Source organism: Parasteatoda tepidariorum, chromosome 9 (genome assembly GCF_043381705.1).
Source record: "Parasteatoda tepidariorum isolate YZ-2023 chromosome 9, CAS_Ptep_4.0, whole genome shotgun sequence".
Classification (NCBI taxonomy): Eukaryota; Metazoa; Arthropoda; class Arachnida; order Araneae; family Theridiidae; genus Parasteatoda; species Parasteatoda tepidariorum.
This window is the reverse complement of record NC_092212.1, coordinates 58753889-58780289: the sequence shown is the minus strand read 5'-3', so window position 1 is coordinate 58780289 and position 26401 is coordinate 58753889. Positions and strand designations below refer to the sequence as shown.

Below are 26401 nucleotides of genomic sequence, written 5' to 3'. Positions count from 1 at the left end.
TGGTGTGAAGGTACAAAAGAATAATCACAAATTTTCCAATCAATAATGTTTTAAACTACTAAAATGATATATTATTACATTATCATTTAATTATGGAATAATAATTTTGTAAATTTTTTTGTAATTATTTATACTCATAGTATATATTTCAATTTTAGGAATAATTTTGTATCAAAAATGTATTTTTGATGTCTCATCTTGGAAAATATAGGTGTTTGCCACTTTTTGCCAATTTGCTTGGCAAAAACCTGTTTTTACCGGTATTTACCATGGTTTTTTCCACCTGCGGCAAAATCTTGCCAACCTTGGCTGTAACTAAAATCGATTTTAATTTTAAAAATATAAATAAGGTAAATTTAAATTTCGAAAAGGAGTAAAAATTTAAAGTTTTCAGTGTTTCAGCATTCATTACAGTAATTAAATGACAAAAAAAATAAAGCTAATTGCGATTAAGATTCAGTTAACTAAAGCAAAAAAAAAAAATTCTAAATTCCACCAAATACTACATAAAATATGTAAATTTCTAGAATATAAATACACTAGTTTGTATTGTAATTTAATTATTAAATATACAAAATTAATAGAAAAGAAATTCATGATTTTCATAGAAAAAATCAGATTATGAACATTTTAAATAATTATATTTATTATGTTTATAAAGATAAAAACGAATTTTCTTTCTTTAACAAAAGTATTAGATTTTATTTTATTGATTTAAAGTATGTATATCCAAAAATAATAAACAAATTTAACACTATTTATTTCATATGTTAGGCAGAAATTTAATGCAATTAATTAACAGTTGTAAATAAAATAAAATTTTGATATACATTTTAAAAGCTGAATGCCATGCCTTGCATTCATTGTTGAATATTTTTTTCAATCACAGGATTTTTCTATTTAGTAGAAGTATGGTGCAAAATAAACAATACATATTAATATTCAAGATTGCACACTATATTACAACAACTATATGGATTTTTAAAGTTAAAATGCAAGTACTTGTAATAAAATGTAAAATTTTCGATCCGGTACACATAAAAATGTTTGTTCAAGGTAACAACAAGAGTACCGATAGAGAGGACTAAACACACACTTACCGAAAGCAATTGTTTTCGTTCATTCCAAGACGAAATTAAAATTCACTTTTGGGATATTTTCATGATCATATGTTTCCCCTTGACTTTAGATAATATTTAAAGTCTGAAGAGTATAAACAATTTTTTCATGTTAAACCACTACTGACCCACTTTCTATCATTTCAGACCACTCTGGTCAGTTTGTTGCCAAAGAAAACTACCAAAGTAATCGAAACATAAAAATATAAATTATCTATTTTAAAATAATTAATAATTGCATTCATCGGTAAAAATTCATTTAAAAAACGTTATAACAAAATTATTTCCATGAAGAATTCTAATTTTTTTTCCATATTTTTGATACTAATATTATTTTTTAGTTACAATTTCTTTGTTTAACTCCCAGCTGCACTAGTTCCATTACAAATAAAAACAAAAATTCGTTTTCATGTGAATTTATTATCTCTTTTGGAAAAGTCATAACGAAATTAGAATTTTTGTTTATAATTTTTTTCTCCTCCTCTTCGTTGTTTAAATAAAATAAAATTTACTCGTTGGGCATTGTTCACGTTTGTCAAAACATGCTTAAACCCAATAGCAATTTAATAGAAACAGACGCACTCATGGTAGCTGAATGAATCGCGAAACAAGAACTACTAACTCAAAAGTTTATAAACTTCCGAACGAAAAAGGAAATTCAAGAAGCAGCTATTATGTGAAAAAAACATTTTCCGTTATTTTGTATCCTTTTATATTTTTGTTTAGTTCCTTTTCATTTTTATTTTCTGAGCTATTTAAATTATTTCGTGGTTTGTGTACCTCTACTAAAGACACAAATAACACAATCAGAACAAGTATTGGTCCCTGTGAAGATGGAAATAAAAGTTTAGTACCTGATACAGATATGGACACTTCGAATCCTTTTTCTGTGCAACGGCATCATCACCGTAAAGCATTTGATTTAATATCTAAAGCCCTGAAAATTGACGAAGAAAATTATGGTAAGAACTCATAACTGCTAGTTGCTATTGTTAACAGAACTTTCTCTGATCTAGGTGTTGAAATTCTTGCAAAATAATAAAAATTGATAAGAATTTGTACTTTACTTTTAAATTTAAAATCCTTTTTTTTTTTAACTTGTTTATTTTTCAAAAATGTTAAAATAGCTTTAGATAAAGAAATCAAGTCTAACTTCGTGACAAATCCGTTGAGATAAAAATATTTTTGAAAATTAATTTTCTCATAAGGTACTCATGAAAGGTGGAGAAGACTTTTATATTGTGAACTGTAGCAGAGAATTGACAAATCTTGGTAATGTTCTGGCAGCGACTCGTAGTATAACTTGTAGCCAGGGCCGACTTATGCATGTAGCGGTTATACTGCACCATTTCGTCTATAAACTCAGGCTCAATGTCCTCGAAATAATGTTCCTTAAACTTTGTGCAAGCCTGTCTAATTTCAGCGTCGGATTTTGTCGAGAAATCTGTTAGAAACCCAAACAGATCATTTATTTCCCGCAACAGTTCTGTACACAGCATGTCTAGTACTGGCGAATATGTATCAACTTTTAATTTCTCTTTTCCTCTGAGCACAACTTCTTTTGCTGGTCCGTCATCGTGATGCCTTTTCCTTTTTCGCACACGCTGATTCTCATCACTGTATCTGAGTATCAGTTTTCTCATTTGCAGGTACCAGAACAGTAAGTGTGCATTCACAACGTAGAATTTTGTGCGTTTTTCAAGCGTGTTCTGTTAAAAAAGTTGCTCTTGCTGTATAGTAATCTGATTAGTCTGCTTTAAAATTACCGCAATAAAATTGCTTGCGATTATATTACTGCGTTATATATGAACTAACTACCATAATATTAATATCTAATTTGGAATGCGTTCAGAAATGTACTAAAATAGCGTCGATGTAATGTACAGAGCAAGACAATCGTCATTGAAATTTCGAATTAAATTTTTACTGTTTAAGAAACATTGTCAATTTTTTTCTCTGTAGCACAGGGCCCTTGAACGTGGCGGGGCCCCTAGGCAGTTGCCTACAGTGCCTAATGGATAAAACAGCCCTGCTTGTAGCTACCTCTTGGGTAAAAAATTTCTTTTGGGGGGGGGATATTTCTGTACAGTGATCTGCTACGCCAACGACAATTGCCAAAACACCAAATTTATTTTAAACTAAAAATTTACAAAAAAACACTAATGGATGTTTGCCAGAGTGTGGCTACTAGTTATATCCTTTGAGTTTGTCCCTTTCTGTGATGGTTTGTATTTCTTTTTTGGTTTCTCGTGGGCATTTGCCAAGACTGCAATTATTCTGCCACAGCTCCTGATACGGAAATTTCTCCTTTTGTTTAATTGCAAGTTTAAAATTTATTTTTGTCACCTTGGGGATTTTAGTTGGTGGAACAGCTCAAGATACGGAAATGTCCTAAGGAAATTACCAAAACTCAGCATTTAAAATAGCGATTTTGCTGTGGGTAATGTTGCAAAAAATTTTTCATATTTTTTATAATACTTATTGTCTTAAACTAAATTGTATTATCTTTTTAAAATTAACAAAGCTCTTTATAAGTGTCTGTATTTTAAAATTGTATATATTAAATAATGCAGTATATTTATTGATATTTTATAGGCCCAAAAAACCTAGCTATTGAGTTATATCGCCAAGGTATTGATGAATTAAAGAAAGGAATTGCAGTTGATTGTAGTGTAGGAAGCAGTGAGTACCTAATTCACTCTTTTGAGCTCTTTATTTTAAAATTTTTAATATTGAAAAAAAAAATTTCCAAATTTTGCATGGTGTTTATATTACATATAATGTTGCCTTATACTCATTATAAATACTAGGTGAGATCTATGATGCAGAGCTCATAACCTGCATCATAGAACTCAAGACAACTCTTCAACATTTAGCAGAAGCTTTCCACATTTTTGCTCCGTTTCTAGCCATTCTGTGAAAAGACTAAAATCTTTCTCATTTTTCAAATTCATACAATAAATTTTCTGTTCCTGTTTTATGATTACTCAAATGTGCGACAAGGGAAGTTCTATAATAATTGGATATTATGGAAGCGAAATCAATGATTTTTATAATTAATAAAAATGTGTGGATAAAACTAGGAAGCATGATCAATAAAAGCACACCGATTTATAGTGGGTGCTTCGCTAATCAAGTGCTTCATAAAGTCATTATTCAAATGTTAAATTTTTAGTACATTATAATGTCATATTAAAACGTCTAAATTTTAAAAATCATGTGAAAATTTATAGTAATAACTGCCAAAAATTGATTGACAAAACCATGTGGATATATGGTGTAATCGGTGCAAAACAAACGTTTTAAAAAGTTTGCCTTTAAATTTGTGTGTCATAATAAAATCAGCACCATGTAAAAAAAAAAATTGGAAGTTCAGGGTAATAACTACCTCAAAGAACAACTTGGCTTTCAAATCAGCATAATTCTAAATTGTCAAAAATTGATGATATGGAAATACACGCATAGTCATAACATAGTATTAAAAATTACTGAATTTTAAAAGTCTTGTAAAAAAACGCAACAATAACTGTGTAAAACGAAGGTATGGTTAAATGCGGCAGAATCGGTGTAAAGTGATGCATGATTTTAAATTGTTGCATCATAGTAACATCAAAATTAAAATAACAATTTTATAAATCGAAAAAAATTTTGATCCAATAATTGGCAGTAGACAAGACCTTGTAGAATTTAATAGAATATCTCAAATTGAGTGTGTCGAAAGATTACAAATACGGTATTTGAAATTTCCGTGTCATAATAACATCACTTATAACCGGAATAACAATGTTGAAATCGAAAGCAACAATATTGATAAATTCCATATTTACAATAGGTTAGGCATGATAAAATTTGAGTGTCATATTATTGAAAAATGAGAGGTAGAAATAAGAAAAAGAAAACATTCTTTTTAGAGCAAAAAAAATTATTTTTATTAAAATATTACAGAATGATTCGTAAATATTTCATGATTTAATATTTCAGTTCTAAATTAATTTAAATTTACTTAAGAATTTTGAACTCCATATGCAGTTCTGCAATTTTAAAAATATATGTGTTGATGAGAATGAGCACTGGTGGTATGCAAATAAATTGATCTTTCAAATTGTAGACATTAGCTTGACTGCAAACTGAATGAAAAACCCAGTTAATTTTTTTCTAGGATACAATATATAGTAAAAGTCCATTATAATGATAATTTGCAAAAGCTGATGGAATTGTTCTTATAAAAAATACACATCTTTAACGTTTATATATCAATACAAATGATTAAAAAACATATTTACATTTTTTTTACTTTTTTGTTGAACAATTATTTTGACTTAAAATACATATTTAGAGGAAATTACTTTTTTACAAATTGTAGCCTGGACAAGGAGATTAAGCAATATGGGAAAAAATAATTATTAAATAAAATGAAATGCAGTGTGTTACTTGTCACAATAGTTTGAAACTTAGTAATTTTTAACTCATTATAAGTTTTTGTATCTTTAATACAGTAGGGAATCGATTATCCGGAACAGTCGGGACCATCGCTATTCCGGATAACTGATTTTTCCGGTTTTCTGCATCGCTACAAAAAGCCGTTTTTTTTTTTTTGTAAATTTAACTAAAAAAATATAATATTTGGAAATAATCTTAAAAAGAAGAAAAAACGATGAAGTAATACACTAATGATTATTTCCAAAATGTTGGTAAGGTAAACATCTTTCAAAAAAGAAAGAAAAATCCTGAAATCTTCTGAGGAAAAAAATGGCGGGAAAATGTATTGAATTTTGTTCCGATTTCCGGATAACGGGTTCTGTACTGTATTAGCATTTTAATGGTGACTTGGAAACTTATCATGATAGTGGACTTCTGGTAACATACTGTATTTATGACACCAAACTTTAACTGTAACTTGGATAATATAAGTGATATTGTTCTGTAATAAAGAATACAGCTAACATAAATAACAATATTTAATATATCGATATAATATTTAACAATGCAAATAAAAGTTAATGAAAATATTTAGTACAAATTTTTTTGTTAACGTGAAGAGAAACTTTATTCCTATTGTCTGCCTTAATTTCATCAAATTAAGAGGGCGATTATTTTATTTTTTCAGAGTAGATGCATGATGTGCACCTTAGAAATTCATTCGATGCACATCTTGGTGTATTTCTTTTTTTAAAAATTAAATCATCACCAGATGATTGTCAGATTTTATTAAGATAATATTATTTATTTGAAAGTTAGATTTAACAAAAAGTTTATTAAATAAAAATTTAAAAATTCACTTATTTTTTTAGGTCAAACTGTAGAACGATCGAAACGATTGCATGAGAAGATGTGTACTAACCTAAGTATGGCTCAAGATCGATTATACTATTTGGGTAAATATAGCAATTCGTCAATGAATTTAATTACTTTCTAAGGTTGTTTTACTTCATTCTTCCTGCAAAAATACGTTAAAAGTGTGTCTGCTAAAGTATTAATTAATTATTGAAGCTTTGAATTATTTCAGAAAATTTAAACAGTCCAAACCTTGAAACCCTGGAGACAAATCCTTCAAGAAGACGTACATGGCAACAACCAGCTCCATTAAAATTAAATGTATGTTTCCCAGATGTTACAGGAGGAGATAAAAATCCTAGTCCAACTTCACCCATAACAAATGAAAGTGAGTAATATTTTTTAGCATTTAAGTTTTCCAATTGCAAAACTTATGTAAGTGCCATGGAGATTTTTTGCCTCTAAGTGAAAATAATTTCAGAAATTGCTTCCACTTTTTTAAAAAAAAACACAGAACAGGGTTATTTTTATTTTAAAGTGTGACGGTTGTTTTAAAGTTTTCCTTTTGGAATAGGTTAAATACTGTTAAAGGAAACAAACAAGAAATTGCTTTGTTTATTTTTCTGAAGGGCAATTCCATGGTGTTGGACGTAAAAAAGGAAATTTTTACAGAAACTCTCTCAGGAAATTTAAGTTTAGTTTAAAACTTTTATGTCAAATACAGTAGGGAACCGATTATCCGGAACGATCGGGACCATCGATACTCTGGATAACTGATTTTTCCGGATTTCTGAATCGCTACAAAAAGCCATTTTTTTATTGTTAAACCCAACTGAAAAAGAAAAAAAAATATTTGGAAATAATCTTAAAAAGAAAAAAAAAACAATGAAGAACACTAATGATTATTTCCAAAATGATGGTAGGGTAAACATCTTTCAAAAAAGAAAGAAAAATCCTAAAATCTTATGAGGAAAAAAAATTTAAAAAAAAACAATGGCGGGAAAAGGTTTCGAATTTCGTTCCGGTTTCTTGATTTTCCGGTTTTCTGATTTCCGAATAACGGATTCTGTACTGTACTTTAAGTTTTTGATAATATTTTTTTTAAAAATCAAAATCTGAAATGTTTCTGCATATTTGTGGAAGATACAGTTTACTTTAATTGTTATTTATTCCATTCTCTATTAATACTGTGAAGAAAAAAAATTTTTTTTTGAAAAAAATTTACTTACTGGAGATTTGCTTACCATGGTTAAAACTTTCAAATGATGTTGCCCTTCATTTAACAGCCTATAGCTTATTGAAAACCGATATTAATAAGTTAAAAGTTATTATTTCTAAATCTTCAATTTTTTACCTTGAAAATGGTACCATGTTTGCTGAAAAATATTAATCATAAAATTTTTAATTTCTTGTTGACCTTACCATGGAATTGCCTTGAAGCTCTAAACATTGTATTGAATTTAATCAATTTTCCATGATTGTGTTGGATTTAATTGTGTATTTTTTCCATGTCAATTCTAGGTAAAAAACAAATTCGGAAATTTATTCCTCCTTCTAAATCGTTTAGTGTGCCTCGTACGTTACCTTCTTCACCACGTCGAACTCCTACTATGTTGCCCAAAAAGAAGCCAACATCTCCCACTAATGTTCGACGACAAATTCCTGCATCAAATATGGTAATTTTTCTTATTTAATTTAAAATTAATTTTTGTTCTTACTTTGTTAAAGCAAAGCAAAATTTAAAGCTTACTATTTTGATCAAATGATATTAAAATTTTATTGCATAGCTTAGATAGTACTACTAAAATGACTAAATTCGTCTAAAAGAGGCATATTTATGTCAAAGTATACTAGAAAGCTTTTTTATTTTAAAAAAAATGTAAATGAAATTAAATTATTTTATTAAAATAGCTATATTTAATATTTTTAATTATCCTCCTTGGTAAGTGTTTAAAATTTCATTCGAATTTACAATGTAGATTTAACATTTCTTTTTTTCCTAACATTATTATGGTACAATTTATTTTGTTAAACGCCAGGGATTAGTATCCTTCAATTAACTTATTTATAAATGATATAAGTGTTAAATAGAATATTTTTATAGTTTGATCTGAACATTTGAGTTATTCCATAAGACGTAATTGGAATCTTCCTGTGTCGAATCAATCGAAAGGTTTTTTTATCTAAACATATTTAATTTTGTAGAAATATTGTGATAAACACTTGTTTTAAAGTCTCTGTAGGTTATTTTAGATTTTTGTTTAACACTTAAATGTTTTTATTTATAATAAATAAAATTTTAAATCAACAGGGAAATAAGTGTAGTTAATGGGGTAAAGAAAGAAAGAAAAAAAAACCTAAAGTATTTTTTTAAATAAATATTTATGTATTTTTGCATCATCATGAACAATTACTCTTTATGTTCTACAAATCTGCTGTGAACCATAATAAAATACTCCAAATATAAATTTTTTTATAAATAATCATTCTCAATCATAATAAATTTTTATATGAATAATTTTAATTTGTAACACCCACTAAAAGAAGTTTTACTCAGATAGCACACCAGCAATGAAAAGTGTTACAGATAAAAGAATGGCTGTTAGAGATTTTCGTTGCATTCAGAATCGATAAAATAGGTTTGGCAAATTAAATTTAAAGAGAAAAAAAAGAGCAGTATATTAAGGTTGCTACATTAAGAAATATGAGATTTTAAACATATGATGCAGATCTATGACACTGCATAAACTGGACAAATGGGTATATCTATTAAAAATGAAAATATTTGCTGAAAATAACAAATTAACATACATATAAACAGTTGTAATTTTTTTTCAAACTCTATCCCCATGCTAATAATATGGTTTATATGTGACTATAGATAAATTTATGTTTTATGATAAATTTATGCTGAATTTATGTTTTTATGTATATATTTTTCATGTGAAACAAATTGACTTATTTTGATGTAAACATATGAACTTTGAAACTTTGTTAAACAATATTTAGTTTCAAATTAATATCCAATGTTTCCTTCATTTTTATTTTTTCTTCTATTCATTCATTTTTATTTTATAGAAACGAGATAACTCTAAAAATTCTATTCCAATACAATCAAGACTACAAAAGTTGAACAAAATTTCTAGTCTTAAAGGCGTTGATCCTAAACTTGCACAGATGATAATGGATGAAATAGTTGATGGTGGACCAAGTATATCATTTGATGACATTGGTAATGTTTTAAATGCAATTTTTTAAGGAAAAAAAGATTAAAATTTGTCTAAAACTTACTAGTTTTATGAATTCTTGAGTTTGTATTTTAAATTTAACGTTCGAAATGTGCTCGAAAATGACAATTTTATTCAGTTGCCGAATAAGATAGTCAGTGTATAACTTCAAATAATTTGACTTGTTCTTTTTTACTGCCTACTTTTTGCATTAAGTATATCAGGACTTTTAAGAAAAAAATTCAGCGAGGGTGACAAAGCAAAGAAAAATTATGAAAGAATAAAAAATGCTACGCCAATATTAAAATTAAAAAAAAATTGGCAGATGCATCTTAAATGTGGCTTGATTAAAAAAAAATTTCATTTGTCTTCCTATTTTTCAATTGCACTGAATCACATTTCAATTAATTCATTGGTAATTCTGCTTGTTTAGACCCATACCGCTCTGCTATTCGCTGACAAAGTTGAAAGCATTATATATATATTATGGATAGATACATAATTTTAAACAAAACAGAAAAATTTATGACAGTGTCTAGCATTCTAATAATTCCTTATGAACTTTTGAGTAATTTTGCTTTCAAGTGTTCTTCTTGAATTTTTTAAGTTCATTTATGCTTTTAGTTATATTTAATGGAATTAAGCTTAGTTTATTTTATATTTATATTTCCATATATTTATTTCGTACTGTGACTGTGAAATTTTGGGTCTCTTGTGGGGATTGTGGGTTTGTGTCAATTAGAGTTGTGTTATCCATTCATGATGTTTTATTACAACACTTTTATTACAAATAATGCATCAAACAAATTGGGAATGTGATTGAATGGTCGACTGCTATCAATCAGATTCCATACAATCTCTTGCTTACTTATATCATACCATACCCAACTTAATCATCTCCGACCATCATTTGTCAGTATAATAGGATATTACTTACTATTATTCATACACTACATTTTTAAGTAAAGATTTTATCTGCAGAGTAAGCCTATTTTTCCCTAATTTATTTGTCGTTATAAATCAAATAAGTTATCAATATCTACTTACCCTTTTGGCTTTGTTTCACTTTCCTATCAGTCTTCATTATATGAGCTTATTTTTATTTCAGCCGGACAAAATGTAGCTAAACAAGCTTTGCATGAAATGGTTATTTTACCAACAGTTCGTCCTGAGGTAAATTTGATTTTAAAATATATTTTTATAGTTTGTGTTTCTATAATATGAACTTGTTTTAAGATAGAATGCTTTTGGAATATGTTATCAAAATGTGAACAGTGTTACAAAAATTATACTATTTTTTTTATTGATCTTTTTCTTTAATTCAATTTTCATACAAAGCTTTTAGTTCTTAAATAATTTTAAAATAAATTGTTATGCTTAATATGTTTGGTGTCTTTTTTTTTTTTTTTGGTTTATTTTTCCCCTTTCTTACTCTAGTATGAAATGTATTTCCCATTGTAACACTTCAAGGTAATTTTCATTATAATAAATTCTGTTTATATATAATTTGTTCGAAGTATTTTTCTTTTCCAAGAGAGATAAAAGTTATTCAATATTAGATATTCTCTCTGATACTTAGAGAATTCTTTCAGAAGGAATGAAAAAGAGAAGACCTCTATTATTCTTTCAATTTATGGTATTTAAAATTTTGAAAATATGCCATGAGTCATAATTATTTTTTTAATGAATAAAATGTTTTCTAGTTGATATTTTATTCTATTATAATAATATTTAGTGTTTCTTGAAATGGTATATAAAAATAACAAATGTATATTTTTTAGTTGTTTACTGGTCTTAGAACTCCACCAAAAGGTCTTTTATTATTTGGGCCTCCAGGAAATGGTAAAACAATGCTGGTAAGTCATATTTCTTTTTTATTACTCATTTTTATAGAAAAGTGAATGATATAAATTTTAATTTTTCTGCATTCTATATATATATTAGTGTTTTGGTAATCTGAGTTAATGGTGCCTCATGGTAACTTTTGTTACTAAAATCTCATGTTTATTCATTTCTGTTTATTAAAAATTATGTTTTATGTGATTTTTTAATTACGTTTTTAAACTATCGTTCAGAGATTGCATTTTCTACCTTTTAATAAATCACAATTACTCTATAAACTATATACCTCTTGCAATCAATAATTTATTTTTAATCTTCTGCAAATTCAGGTTATTTGAGACTCAAATTATTTTAAAGACTCTACTATATAGGGTATCTGCGCACTTGGAAAGTCCTGAATTTTAGTAATGAACAAAATTTGTCATGAAATGTCATGATTTTAACTATTATTTTAAAAAAATCTTGGAAAGTCGTGGATATAGGTCTCCAAAAAATCTAATTTTTAAAATGGAATTTACCTCACCATTCACAGTCATATTTTATTAAAATACAAAATTTTTTAATCATGTTTTTTAGAAATTATTTTCTTTAAAAAAAATGAAAGAAAAATAATCATTTCTGGAGCAAATTTTTTTTTAAACCACTGTGATTTCAGATTTTTTGTTTTTACCTATTATTTTATTTTTTTATCAATTTAAAATTCTAGCTGAAACAAGCCAGTCATTGGCGAATTTTTTTTTAAATTTCGAAATGAGAACAGAAAAATCAGGAGTATTTCTTTCCTTTCTGATGAACAAGAAAATGATCTTTAGAATAATTCTGCAGGAGAAAAATTTTTTTTTGCTTTTGTATTTTTTTCAGCTATTTTATTGCTTCAACTATTTCTTTACTCCTGTTTTTTAAATTTAAAATCTATAAATATGAAGATGCAGAGTCAGTGTTTTCATCTCAGAAAAAAAATGGGTGAGAATTTCTCACCCTTTCTCAAAAACAGGGTGAGATTTCAAAAAGTTAAGTGAGATTTCAAAAATTAAAAAAAAAAAAAAATCACAAAGATACTTGGAAAAATTAGTCATTTTTTTAATTATAATGCATTTTTAACATCTTCTAATTTTTAAAGCATTGAATATTTTTGCTGCATCATCATATGGAAAATGTTCTACATCTACTTTTTCATCAGCTATTCTCATTGGGTTGCTCAAATGCGTATTCGTTTTGTTTTGATCGTTTCTACCCACATTTGTTTCATTTTCATTTGTCCGTTTCGGAGTAGAAGATATTGGCTTTACAAGGTATTTGTCCATCTTACATTAACGAGCAAAAATTTGAACGTCTTACATGAAGAAACCTTACCTACGGTAAACATGTGGTTGCAGAGAAATGCGTTCTGAAAGAGGTTCCATGGTTCCGAAGGATGGTGTTCTGTTGTTCTTAAAGGTTCTGAACAATACTGGTAATCCAGGAAGAAAAGTGAAACTGATTTTATTCTAAATGGCGCAAATGAGAAATTTTTGTTTCAAAATGCGAGAAATTCGCGAATTTTGAAATTTGTTTACAGAATGCGCGAATTTCTCGCGGTAATCATTTTTTAATGCGAGAATATAAAAAAATATGCGAGATTCTCGCGTTCTCGCGCTGTAGTGAAAACACTGAGAGTATAACAGTTTTGGTTATACCTATCATTTCAATTAATGTTATTATATGCTTTTTTAAATTCACTGTTGTGCTTTTGTCGGAGAAAATAATAACTTCGTTAAGTCACGAAAAATAATTGGCATTAGGCATGGAAAGTCATAAATTTGAAAATCTAAAATGAAGCAGAAACCCTGACTATAACAAAAAAGAGATGGAAAAGAGATTGATAACAAAAAAGAGATAGAGAAATGTAAAATTTTGATGCAGATTTTTCATAATATGGAAATGTTTCTGATTAAAATTCTATGCCTATTCATCGAGTTTATATTTCCTCGTTTTGTCCCTCAATAATTTTTACATTGAAAAATCCATTTTTTTTATTTTTAATTATTTTTCATATTTATATTTAATAAATAATAGAAAATGAAATTATTATAAAGATTTTTTTTCTTTTGATAAAAGTGTTTTTGTTTGACCACTTTAATTAAAACTGGTCGACCCTAATTGCTATTATTTCATAGTATAAAGCATTCCTGCAATAACCCATTGTGGGTCAGGATGTCCTAGAGATTAAGGCTCCACAATTTTGTGACACCAGCATAATTGTGGTAATGTGGTTTGCACTGCACACAAGGTGCCTTTATTTCCCAGACAAGCTGGTACCAATTGATCAGAAGTTGGGTGGGCTTCAAGCTACCACTAAGGATATTTTCTAGTATAATAACCATAAAAAAAAATTGAAAAATTATATGCTTTTATAATGTATATTTTTTTGAAATTCATAATTGTTAACAATTTTAATTACTGTATTCTAGGCCAAAGCTGTAGCCTGTGAATCTAATTCAACATTCTTGAACATCAGTGCTGCTTCTTTGACATCAAAATACGTAAATAGTTATCCTTATATATATTTTAAATAAAATATTTTGATGGTAAAAAAAAAAAACTATATTTATAATTTTTTCACAAATATATTGTAATCTCTTTTTTTTTGTATTTTATAATTTTTTGAATATGTAGGTTGGTGAGGGTGAAAAATTAGTTCGTGCTTTGTTTGCTGTTGCTCGAGAACTTCAACCTACTATTGTGTTTATAGGTAAATTCATTTTGATTATATAAACTTCTGATTCGCACTTTATATATCTGTACTGAAGAGAAAATATGACATAACTTTATATTTAGAAATTATTTAATCTTTTTGTGTTTTAAATAATATTGGATAATAATAATATTTGAAAAATTATTTAGATGAAGTTGATTCTTTGTTGAATGAAAGAAAAGAAAATGAGCATGAAGCTAGTCGAAGGTTAAAAACTGAGTTTCTTGTGGAATTTGATGGAGTTAGTATTGTATTTATTTAGAAATTTTTTATTGTTCTTGGAATTTTTTTTTGCATGCATTTTGTCTGAGTATTATAATTTTTTTTTTAATCTGTTATATATTTATAAGAAATGATCAAACAAAGAAATATATTGGTCATCTGGGATTACATGGTTTATTATGGTAGCCTAAAAAGCTATATTTACACAAGGAACAAAAAAAGACAATACATTAAACAGAACAAAAAACAATGCATACTAGTGCATAACAAGATTGCACACAATATATGAAAAAACTTCCAATCACTTTTTTCGAGAACTATAAGAGTGTTAACTTAAGATAAAGTTAAATGAGAGTGTTAGTAAAAGGAAGAAAAGTTAAAAAAAGGTTTTTGATATGAAAAAATTTTTCTTTAAAAATTCTTTTAATTTCTATTTAAACTAGCCATTGCTTAGAATGTTTTGAAAATCAATAGGAATGTCACCAACGAATTTTAGTACTAAATAGCTGGAATTCCAGTTTAAGTTACTTTGTGAGCTGTTTATACTAGGTACATTTCATCACTTCATGGATCAGTATATTTGTGTCTTTTACAGTTTTAGTTTCCAATATAAATAAAGACATATTTTATGAGAAAGAGATGATAGAATCAGAAGGATATTAAAGATTTAGAAATAATTTTTATGGTCTCACTGTTACCCAGTATAAGTTTTATAAATTTCTTTTGAATTCATTAAGAATTTTAAAATTTGTGTATTTGTCTCTTCCCCAAAGCTTCAAACCATAATATTGATAAACGAAATTTTGTTAGTTTATATCTTGATCAGTTTGAGAGAATTATGTGCACTTGTAAGATTTTGATGGACTTTTATATTTAATTGTCATAAAAATCTATACACATTCATTTGAAAACATTATTATGCTTACAAATTTCTTTTGATACCATCTAGATAAGTGGTAGTCAATCTGATCCTTAACACCAATAAGTGAGTGTTCCAACTTGCAAAGTGGGGAGTAGAGATTTAGCAATTAAATTATTTTTCAATACATTAAAAAAGAAATATTTTAAAGTGTTTAAAAATTTTCACATTGCTATTTGAATAACCTTTTTATTGGATTTTTGTAAAATTTTCAATATTTTATAAGGAGTCTCTAATTAAAATTCAAATGAAATTCTGGTTTATGAGAAAAATGCTTAAGCAAAAAAAAGTTATATAATTCTACCTTAAAAATTTGAACAATTTAATCAATCAAAGTGTTTTTTAAATTTTAACAGATCAGGTTAGCGTTCATGAAACTTTTAAACTTTGAGTCAGTCCCTTCAATACATAAAAAAAATATTTTGAAATTTGATTGATAATTAATAACTTTAATTTATCTGTTTAACTTAATCGATAATAAGTATATGACATTGATGTTTTATAGTTTGACCCTCACATTTTGAGGATCTTGAGAAGTTAGCTCAAAGTTTTTTGTTTCTGTTAGTTCACAGTGAATAACATAGAAACCATTTTGCTTTACCGAAAAGCAAGCAAATTAAATGAGAGTAAAATATTAATTTTGTCTGGTAGCTAAACAATCTTTAAGAATAATTAGTGAATTCTTTATTTGAAACTTTTTAGATAACTAGTCTTTAACTTTGTGCATACACGTATATCCATTGGCGAACCATGCATAAAAATTTACAATGTTGTTTTTTTTTTTTTTTTTTTTTTNTTTTTTTTTTTTTTTTTGTTGTTAAAAAATATTGTGCTGTATAAATTCAAGGTAACAAAAAGCTTACCTACAAATTTAAAGTGTTTTGATGATTAAAATTTTTACATAAAATTGATCAATCATACATCTGTATAATTGATAAAACATAAGAAGTACAAATAAAATAAAATGTGCCGTAACATGAGTGTGAGTAGACAGATAAAAAAAATGAAACATTTAAAAAATAAAATGAAACTGGTTACCAGAACAAGATTTCCAAATATTTGAAAAATAAAGAATGCAGAAAGTCAATAAGTTATTAATATTTTTTAGAATAAAGAATGGTTCTCAGAAATTCCTCTTAACAGATAAGTAGTTGTGTTATTTAATTTTAGCTTATAATAGTTCAAAGCATAATTGCTTGCAAATGAAAAATAGTCAGTACTTTTATGTTGTACTTATTTTCATGTTTTTTAAGCCAAAGGTTAAAAGTGTATTTGGTACGTTCAATGTAGAAAGCTCACATTGCCAAAAATTAAGTTAAATATCCTATTTATTTATCAAACATCTTAGAAGTTTCAAAAATATAAGTGTTCCAATTCTGATTATTTCTGAGTTTATAAATGAAGTCATTTTTATAATTACTGCATTATATATCAGTTATGCACATCAAAAATTAGTTTTATATTTTAGAGATACATTATTAAAAGGAATGGGTTTTATTTCAATTTCTATATTAATAATAACATTATTAATAATGTAATATTACTAATAATATTATTGTAATATAGGGGTGCACAACCTTTTTCAGTGAAGGGCCACATGCACAGCAGATTGACCAATGAAGGGCCGCATGCCAAAGTGTTTAGACCGACATATTGAAAGCAATTGTTGGTGGTGATTGTTATATAAACATCATTGTTTATATAACACTAAATTCTTTTTGTCGGTTAACCATGTAATCTCTTTGCAGAAAATACAATACTTTAAAACGTTTAAAATTAGAAAATGCAAAACTGATTACTTAAGAAGGAAAACAGAATTCGAAAATCAGAATCAATTTATCAGAAAAAATTTAGATAAATTGAAATAATTTAAAAACTATGGAAAAATTGAAATTTTTTTTATCACATTACAAAATACAAAAGTCCATTTAAACATAGATTTTAACGTTAAATTTTTTCTTCATAGAATTAAATTTCAAATAAATAAATATTCTAGTTATTAATATAAATTCAAGTTAAATACTTTGATTTAAAGAAAGTTTATAGGGTTAAAAATGATTAAAACAAAACCCCTTAAGTGGAAAATAAGATTTAGCATTTATTAGGGAATGTACTTTAACTTTCAGACATTTTTATTTTAAATTAATAATAAGAGGCTGAGAGAGGGAAGAAAAAGAAAGAAAGAAAACACATTAAATTTTAAGGAACTATATTCCTTAATAATAAAAAACTATTAAGATACTTGTTTACAACTTTTTATGACGAATATATTTTTAACATGACACTTACTATTTACAATTAATACACAATCAATTAACAATCAATAAAATTTACATTACTTTACGAAACTTATCTTGATTAAATTTTTTATACAGTTAAAATTTAATGATATACAAATCATTTCCCAGCATATAATCATAAATGATATAAAATGCTCCAAGAAGGTAGAAAATGGTTTAAAAAATTTCTTAATGGTTATACTGTAATTTGCAAAATTTTTGAATATTGTGATAATTTTATCTACTTGATCATGTGATATTTTTTGAGCCATTAAATGAAAATGTAATGATTGTATTTAAAGACTACTCTGTAATTTTGAACAGGCCAAATTCATTCTGGAAAACAGTCTTTCGACAGAAGCTGTTGTTGTGGGTAGTATTAAACTTAGAGCAAATAACATAATCAGTTTTGGAATTTGTCCTAGATGGTGTTCTTCCTTTCTGGGTTTTTAAATCGCGGAAATACAAATAGCGATGTGTTATTTTTTAATTGCTTGAATACGAATTGCTATGTGTTATTTTTTAATTGCTTGAATACGAATTGCCATGTGTGATTTTTAAATTGCGTAAATAAAAAACTCGATGCTTGTTTTTCAAATCGCGTGAATACGAATCGTGTGGCTTTTAAATTGCGAAAGGACTACTCACAACACTTGATTTTTAAAATGCATGAATATGAATCGCGATATATGGTTTTTAAAACGCGTGCATATGAATTGCGAGAAAAGTAGCAACGGATGATATTTTAAACGCCAGAACACGAATCGCGATATGTGATTTTAAATCCCGTAAATACGAAACGCGATGGATTATTTTTAAATCTCGTTAATGTTAATACGAAATGCGATGCGCAATTTTCAGATAGCGTAAATACAAATTACGATGTATGACTTTTAAATTACATGTGACAACAAAAAGAATAGGTTCGATGTGTGTTGTTAAACTTGCACGTGTTCATGGGACTAAAGAATTATGCCGTTTTTTGAATTATTTATTTACTATTTATTTTGCAAAACGGACCGCGTTTAATATAAACACATCTCGGTTTTTTTTCCTGGGAAGGTGTTGATTTGGCTAAGATACGTAATTACTTTTTAAGTTACGAAAAAAAATTAAAGCTGAATCGAATTTCACGAGTTGTAATATTGTGTGAAAATATCAGGTATATTCTAAATCACAAATAAAAATGCAGCAATAACGGGAAAGAAGAAAAAACACTTTCGAAAAACCTCTTAAAAAATTCGTGTTAAAATCGGTACAACGCAAATGATAAAATCGGCACAAACAGAGCACGTAAAAAATAATTATTTTAATGCGCAATTCAAAACTCGCTTGCTGTCAAAGTATTAAAAATATCATAATCTTTTTAAATCACGGGGAAAACGTAATAACTACTAAAACAATAACCAAAATACTTTAATATTTTAGATGAAATTGGAGTAAATAAAGTCCATCAAAATTTTATGTAATTTAAATGCGAGATTTGAAATTAAAATGTCGCAATAGCGTATAAAAAATATCGGTACTTTCAAAACCTTGTAGAAATGTGTAGCAATAATTTCTAAAATAACGATTGAAAAATAATTTGATTTGCGATAAAATCGTTACAAATAAGCCATGTCAAAAAATGGTTATCTAAATGAGCGATTCGTAATAACATCATGCTAAAATATCGAAGTTTTAAAAACCGGGCGGAAATGTGCAGCAATAACTGTTGAAGAAAGGATCTAAAGTCATTTAGATTTTCCATGAAGTTTGCACAAATAAAGCGTTTCATAACTTTCAAAAATCGCTATTTCAGAAACACTTGAAAATGGGTGGCAATAACTACCGAAAAGTCATTGGAATCGGCACATACGAAAAGCGTCAAAAGTGGTAATTAAAATTCGTAAATCGTAATAATGATGTATTAAAAATATTGGGATTTTTAAAACTATGCTGAAATCCGTAGCGTTAACCATCGAAAAACTACATTGATTGAGATTGGGTGCATCAAAAACTTAAAACTGTAAATTTAAATTACCGAATTTTTTTTATTATTTTTCAAAAACAAATATTTAAATTTTTTTTTCACTTTGTTCAGATTGCGGCCGCGGGCCGCAGGTTGAGCACCCCTATTGTAATAATATTATTACTAATAATAATATTGTAATATTATAACTATAATTATAACATTACAATTTAATTTTTAGTTACGTTCTGATGGTGATGATCGTATACTTGTTATGGGTGCTACTAATCGACCTCAGGAACTCGACGATGCAGCTCTTAGGTTTGTTTTTAAGCTTAATAGTATTATTTTGTAAACGTTCATATAAATGTTATGAAATTCAAATGTTTAAATATTTATATTTTTTTTCAAGCACATACATTCGAATACCTGCGTATTAATGAAGTAGTCATTGGTGAAAACTTAAAATCTAGTTTATTTTCTGTTATGAAAAATAACTACTTTACATTTATTCGACACATCACTTTCGTTGGTATATAGTTTATTCTACCAAATTCTCATTTAAATCCAATATGGTGGATAGTTCATGGGGCTGTTTTTTTTTCTTCTTTTGTAGAAATCGGGTATCTTTTTTATTTTCTAGTATCTCATCATAACTTCACCATAGGACCTCCATTATTTGATTATGTAACGAGGCACTATTATACTATTTAATATAGGAAGATGAATGTTTTTAACAATTTTATTTTTATGTTTGTAAAAATACAAATTGTATCTAATGAAGTTCTCTTGAGTACCTTGGGCTGTTTTTATATTTTTTGTAGAAATCTTTTTTATTTTCAAGTATCTCATCATAACTTCACCATAGGGCCTCCGTTATTTGATGATGCAACGAGGCACTATTAAACTATTTCATATAGGAAGATGAATATTTTTAACAATTTGTTCTTATGTTTGTAAAAATACAAATTGTATCTAATGAAGTTCTCTTGAGTACCTTGTACTTAGATTTTGAACAAAACCAAAATAATTAGGACTTAATTGAATCTATATTTATTATGTTTAACTCTCTATTTGCAGAAGATTTTCAAAGAGGGTTTATGTGGCACTTCCAAATCAAGGCACTAGAATTAAGCTGCTAGAAAAATTGCTCTCCAAGCAAGACAATTCTTTATCAAAATCAGATATAAAACAGTTGGCAAAGTAAGACAGAAATATTAAGTTTTAGAAAGCATGAAATTTTGTAAATTATCTTATTGGATCCTAAACAGAGTTTATTTTTCCTTAGATTGACCGATGGCTATTCTGGCAGTGACTTAACCGGTTTAGCTAAGGATGCATCCCTAGGACCTATACGAGGTATTTGATAAAAATGTAGAAAAACTATATTGCTTGCATTTTAATTTTAAGGAAAACAAATTACACTTTTATTTTTGAGTTAAACCATATATTTGATATTTTTATTCAAATTGAAATAAATTTTAGAATTTTAATTTTTTATAATAAATAAAAAATTTTTGTTATTGTGTAGTGGAGCAAAAAAATATCACTAACAGGTTATCAGCTGTGTCTTCATTTGATAATATTCTTAATTTGAAATCTAAACTATCACATCATGTAGTAATTAAACTTAGACAGTCATTTTATAACCAAGATTCTTTCCAAATACCTTGAAATCTTTTCACTCTCATATGACCACATAAATCATGACCTTTAACATCAACTCTACTTTTTGACTTGAGATAATAAAAAAATCCCCTTTTCCTTAATTAATGTAACTCTCAGCTCAGTGTTGACCAGTTCATTATGTTACACTAAACATTTAGATTGTTGAAAATTACTATAAAAAATAAATATAAAAAAAAGTTATATCTTAACATATACAAAGCTAGTAATAAATGTTTGCAGCAATGTAAGAAATTATCATTGACATCAAAATATTATGATTTTGTCTAAGCTATTCTTTAAAAAACTATGATTTTTTTACTATAGCCATATGCTATTTGTAGTGTTATTGACAGAAAATTTTGATTATTTCCTAAACATTGTCAACTGTTTTGTTAAACAGTTTAATACTTCGATATATCTAAATATAGTTTTCTTTTTAATGCCTCCTTAACTATCCCTTTTAAAGTTGATACAACTTTTTTGATTTGTTTTTCACAACCAATTTAATTTCTACTTATTATAGGTATATAAAGCTATTACTATTTTCAAAAATTTGCAAATTAAATATTATATAATTTTTCTTTTTAGAGTTAAATCCAGAACAAGTCAAATGTGTTGATCCAAAAGAAGTAAGAATGTTTGATTTCTGCTATATCAAATTATTTAGTTTTAATGTTATATTTTGTGGTCAGTACTGTATTTTCTGATGTATAAATTGATTTTTTTATCTCCTAAATTCTAATGATAGTTGGAAGGTCGAATTATACTTCTGTAATACATTTGAACTTGAAGTTCTCTCTTGCATTGCATATTAAATGAGGCTTCACCTAATAAGTTTATCTGATATATAAGAAAAGAAAACAAAGTCATAAAATCAAATTCTTATAATATAACAAAATCATAAGAATCTAAATTTTTATTTAAAGAAAAGAACATTTTTCGAATCTACTGTGCATTTCTTGAGTTGTTATGATTGATTTGCGAAATCTGAAATAATCCACTATGTTGATATCAGACCCTTAAATATAATTTTGTATAGTTAAAAAATATTTTTCAACAAATGTAAGCTCAAGGGTTAACCTTTACAACAAATGCATGCAAATTTTTTTATCTTAAATTTTAAAAAACATTACTGATTTATACAACAGATCAATTAATATTGTATTTCAAAGATATCATATTCATTAATTGATTACCTATCAGATTGCTACAATTGAACAATTCTTCGATAAAATCTTGAACATGTGGCATGCAAATTGATATTAGGTCATTGAAAAACTTAAACTGTGTTTAACTTTAACTATAAAATCTGACTGAAATACATATGATGTGGAATATTCTAATTAGTAATAAATTATGTTCAGTTTCACTGTTTTTAAGAAAAATCTTAACTTATTATATCTAAATAAATCATATGTATAAAATAATAGAAAACTTATTCAGCAAGTAAAATCTTTAACTAAAATTAAAAAAAAATTAAATGCATTGCGGTCATTTGAATCAGTTAATTTTAATTTCAAATCATTTTGTTAATTTAACCCATGTGAAAAGGTACTTTGACCAAATTATGCTCAATATGAATTCAATAAAATAAAAGGACTGGGACAATGTGGGCCGAGTATTGCGTTTCTTTATCTTAAAATGTTTCCTTATTTTTCTAATAGATATTAAATATTTAAATTGCATTTTATTTTACTAAAAACTCACATTTTTGACAAAGAAAACTCGAGAAAGTTTCACTTAAATTTCCTGTTTTATTATCTTTAATTTCATGAAAATTAAAGCAAAAAAAATGGTTCAAAGTGGTAAAAGTTTAATATATATACGAAAAATAATTTGATTTCAATAAAATTTTAATTTTTATAGTTTCTTCTTTGTAAAGGATTTTCTAGGTGTGTAGCTTTTTTAAAAAGTGTTGAAAGGTGATTATTTTTGATTTTCGTTTTTTAAAAGCCATTAAAGGTGCTTTTTTCATTGGGTATTTTTAAAAAGTGCTTAATTTTCCCTTTTTCAAAATGAGATTTTTGCTTTACTATGTTGATTTTCGCTTCGAAATATGCAAAAAGATAACAGTTCAGATTGTTCTATTCAACGTTTTTACAATTAATTCAGCCCCAATCTATTTTGGCTTATTGTCAGTCCGTAGCGCATGAAAACGCTAGTCGTTTTACATGATTCAAAATTTAATGATTTTTGATAATTGTCAAAAACAATGCCAAAAGGTTTTTTTTTTTTTTTTTTTGCATGACGGTTAAAACAAGACGAAACCGTCAATTGTCAAAAACTTTCCGACCCTGCCTAATTCTGAAATTCTTTTAAAGTGCTTAAAAATATGATTTGAGTGCTTGAAAGGTGCTTATTTTTTGTTGAATAATTTGGCTACGCACCCTGTGTTATTTTTTGAATAATATTTAATATTGGATGTGCTTAAATACTTGTAAAATTGTCATATGCTTATAAAATATCTATACTTAAATGTGTGCAAATGTTTATATTTTCTAGATGAGGAAAGTTTCCATGTCTGACTTTACAGACTCTTTGAAAAGGATCAGACGAAGTGTTGCTGCACAATCTCTGGCATTTTACTCTCAATGGAATTCAGAATATGGAGATGTTACAATATGACAACTGATATATTTAGGTGTCTCAATTGTTTTAGTTACTTACCTAAATAAATACTGAAGCTCTTTTTTCTGCTCTGCTCAATAGATTATCATTTGGTTTATATGGAGAGATATTTTCCTATTAGGGGTTCTTGTAACTGTTCACTCAAAAATGGATTAATTTTTTTCACTTTTTTTGAAAAAGAAAATTATTTTTGCAATTCATTACAATTTATTGAATGCCACATACTATGTATTTTTCTACTTATTGGTGTTTTTTTTTCTTTCTTTTTTTGAAAAAATATATTTTTTTTCTGTAACTTTCTAAACAACATTTTAAATGTTTGTAGAAATTAATTTTTTTAAATTTATAATTTGTTTTTTAAGTAATACAGCTTCTGTTAAAAATAAAAATTTATTTTGCTAAACAATTTAAGTACAGTAAAAAAAGATGCATTTATAACTCTTCCAGCTCACTTTATTTTTGTGTGTAACGAATTTTTTTTTTTTTTTTTTTTTTTTTTTTTTTTTTTTTTTAAAGATTGAAGTATCATGTATACTAAGTCATAGAAATATTATACTAATCAATAAACTTGTTTAATCTTTTTTGCATATTATGATAAAACAATAAAATTGTTTATTAACATAACTCCAATAATAGGAATTGCAATATTTATTCTTTAATTATCATAAATTTTATAATTTATATAGGTACTTACACGAAGTGTGTTTTAGCAAAACTATTGTTGTTGGTCTGACCGTAGTGATTTAAGTGTTAAAACACAGAAGTTTGAAAATCACTTTAATAGGTTATAGTCCAAGTACAAAACTATTACAATAATTTTTGAATTAATTAAATATATTAGTAAGCTACTTCCATATGTGCATTCTTAAGCTTTTGCATTTAAATTTGATTATTATTATTTATTTTTTTTATGTATATAATTCTCTTTTCCAAATTTAGAATACATTGACCTGTTTAAATTATAGAAAAGGCAGTTTTTTAAATAATTAATTTTAAGACTTTTATGTTTCAAATAATCTATTTACTGTAGTGTCAGGCCAACAACAATTTGATTATTACCTATAGCTTATTTACAACAAATATAAATATATATAAAATTTAAAAAAAAACTGTAGACTTTTTTCTAATTACTCCTGATTTCTAATTCTTTCTGATAACTAATGAATTCTAGAATAACTTTAATCAATGTTTCTCATTCATTATGTTAAAACTAAAGAAAATTTTTATTTCTAATAGTAAAAATATACTTCAGATTTGCTTAATGGTTTTAATACATGTATATAGCTTGAAGTAGGCATTCGGTTATAATATTTCTTATAAATTTACTTAACTAAACCTTTCAGTTTAAAGTTTGTGGTATTTTGTTTCATGATTTTTTTTTAGTCTTCGTTTAATTTCATAAAGTTGTCATTTGTTTCTATGTTGCTTTTCTTTTTAAAGTGCTAATAATGTAACTATTATTTTTTTCATGTTTATGAACAATTATGTACTAAGTCCGTCCAAACGGCTCAAGTATACAAAGTTACACAAATGTCCATATATATTACAATAATACTGTATTGCTCACTCTATTTATTTTATCTCCTTTATAATATGTTTGCTCTCTGATTTTGATGACCTTAAAAAATCTTTTAAAAACAGGAAAAACTTAATAATAATTCCCTATTTTTAAGCTGTAATTTCAATCTAAAACATCTCTAAATTTGCATCGAAAATATTAATTATATTGAAATATTATATTAAAAGAATCATTAAACTCTTGTCCAGAGTAATGTTATATTATAAATAGCTGAAATATTAGAAAATTGCATATAAAAATGTTTCAATAAAAAATGTGTCCAAAAATAAAGAAAATATCCAAAATCTTGAAGAAAATGCAAAGGTCATTAAAAACCCAGGCTTTAGTTATGAGTTACTCTTACATATATATTCATTCACTTTTTTAACTTTACTTTATTCCTCACAGTGCTGTCTCATAATATTCCTACAAATACACATGTTGATTAACTTTTTGATGTTGTTATGAAGTAATTTTAATTTCTTCCTCCTCCACGATGTGAGCATTTTACATATAGCATTCGCTAATGAAGTGCTTTATATACTGCTGTGCAATATACTCTGTAATGTGTTTTTGATATATGGAATTTCTTTAATTGTAGGTAATATAATATTCAATAGTTATAAATTGCGGATGTCTTTTTGTTAGTTTGAGTATTCATTAATCTGACTAGCATAATATCAGCAATTATTGTTTAGAATTGTAACACTCAGTACACAATTTCAGTTTTATCACTCAAATTAGTAGTCAAAAATTAATTTTCAATGTTTTTATTTTTAAATGTTTTGTCCTAAAATTATTTGGTATATAATATGATTGTTTGTGATGGTGAACTTTGTATTTGCCTGTGTGAAAATATTTTTAATATATATTTTGCCAATGTAAAAAGCTTTTAATATAGATTGTGCTATGAAATTGTATTTTAACTAAGCTGTTAATACTGTGATAATTGAAATAAAATTTTTACCTTTTTTTTTTTTC

The 26401-nt window shown here is 26.5% G+C and overlaps 2 protein-coding genes across 2 annotated transcripts in view; one reads left to right on the top strand and one right to left on the bottom strand.

Moving 5' to 3' along the window:
• The window catches only part of LOC107453143 (estrogen-related receptor), a 60306-nt gene extending 59011 nt beyond the window's left edge, over positions 1-1295 (bottom strand). The window contains exon 1 of the mRNA XM_016069840.3: positions 1101-1295. The gene's annotated coding sequence lies outside the window, so the exon portion shown is untranslated. The remainder of the gene's footprint in view (positions 1-1100) is intronic.
• Positions 1296-1492: 197 nt separating this feature from the next.
• LOC107453148 (spastin) lies at positions 1493-26401 on the top strand. Its single transcript, XM_016069849.3, has 17 exons — positions 1493-2080; positions 3714-3800; positions 6410-6493; positions 6625-6780; positions 7914-8068; positions 9471-9624; positions 10728-10792; positions 11401-11475; positions 13912-13983; positions 14117-14192; positions 14345-14436; positions 19808-19887; positions 20647-20769; positions 20855-20925; positions 21823-21863; positions 23737-24179; positions 24647-26401. Exons 1-16 carry the CDS (start codon positions 1714-1716, stop codon positions 23857-23859), a joined length of 1821 nt encoding a protein of 606 aa, XP_015925335.1. The 5' UTR covers positions 1493-1713; the 3' UTR covers positions 23860-24179; positions 24647-26401.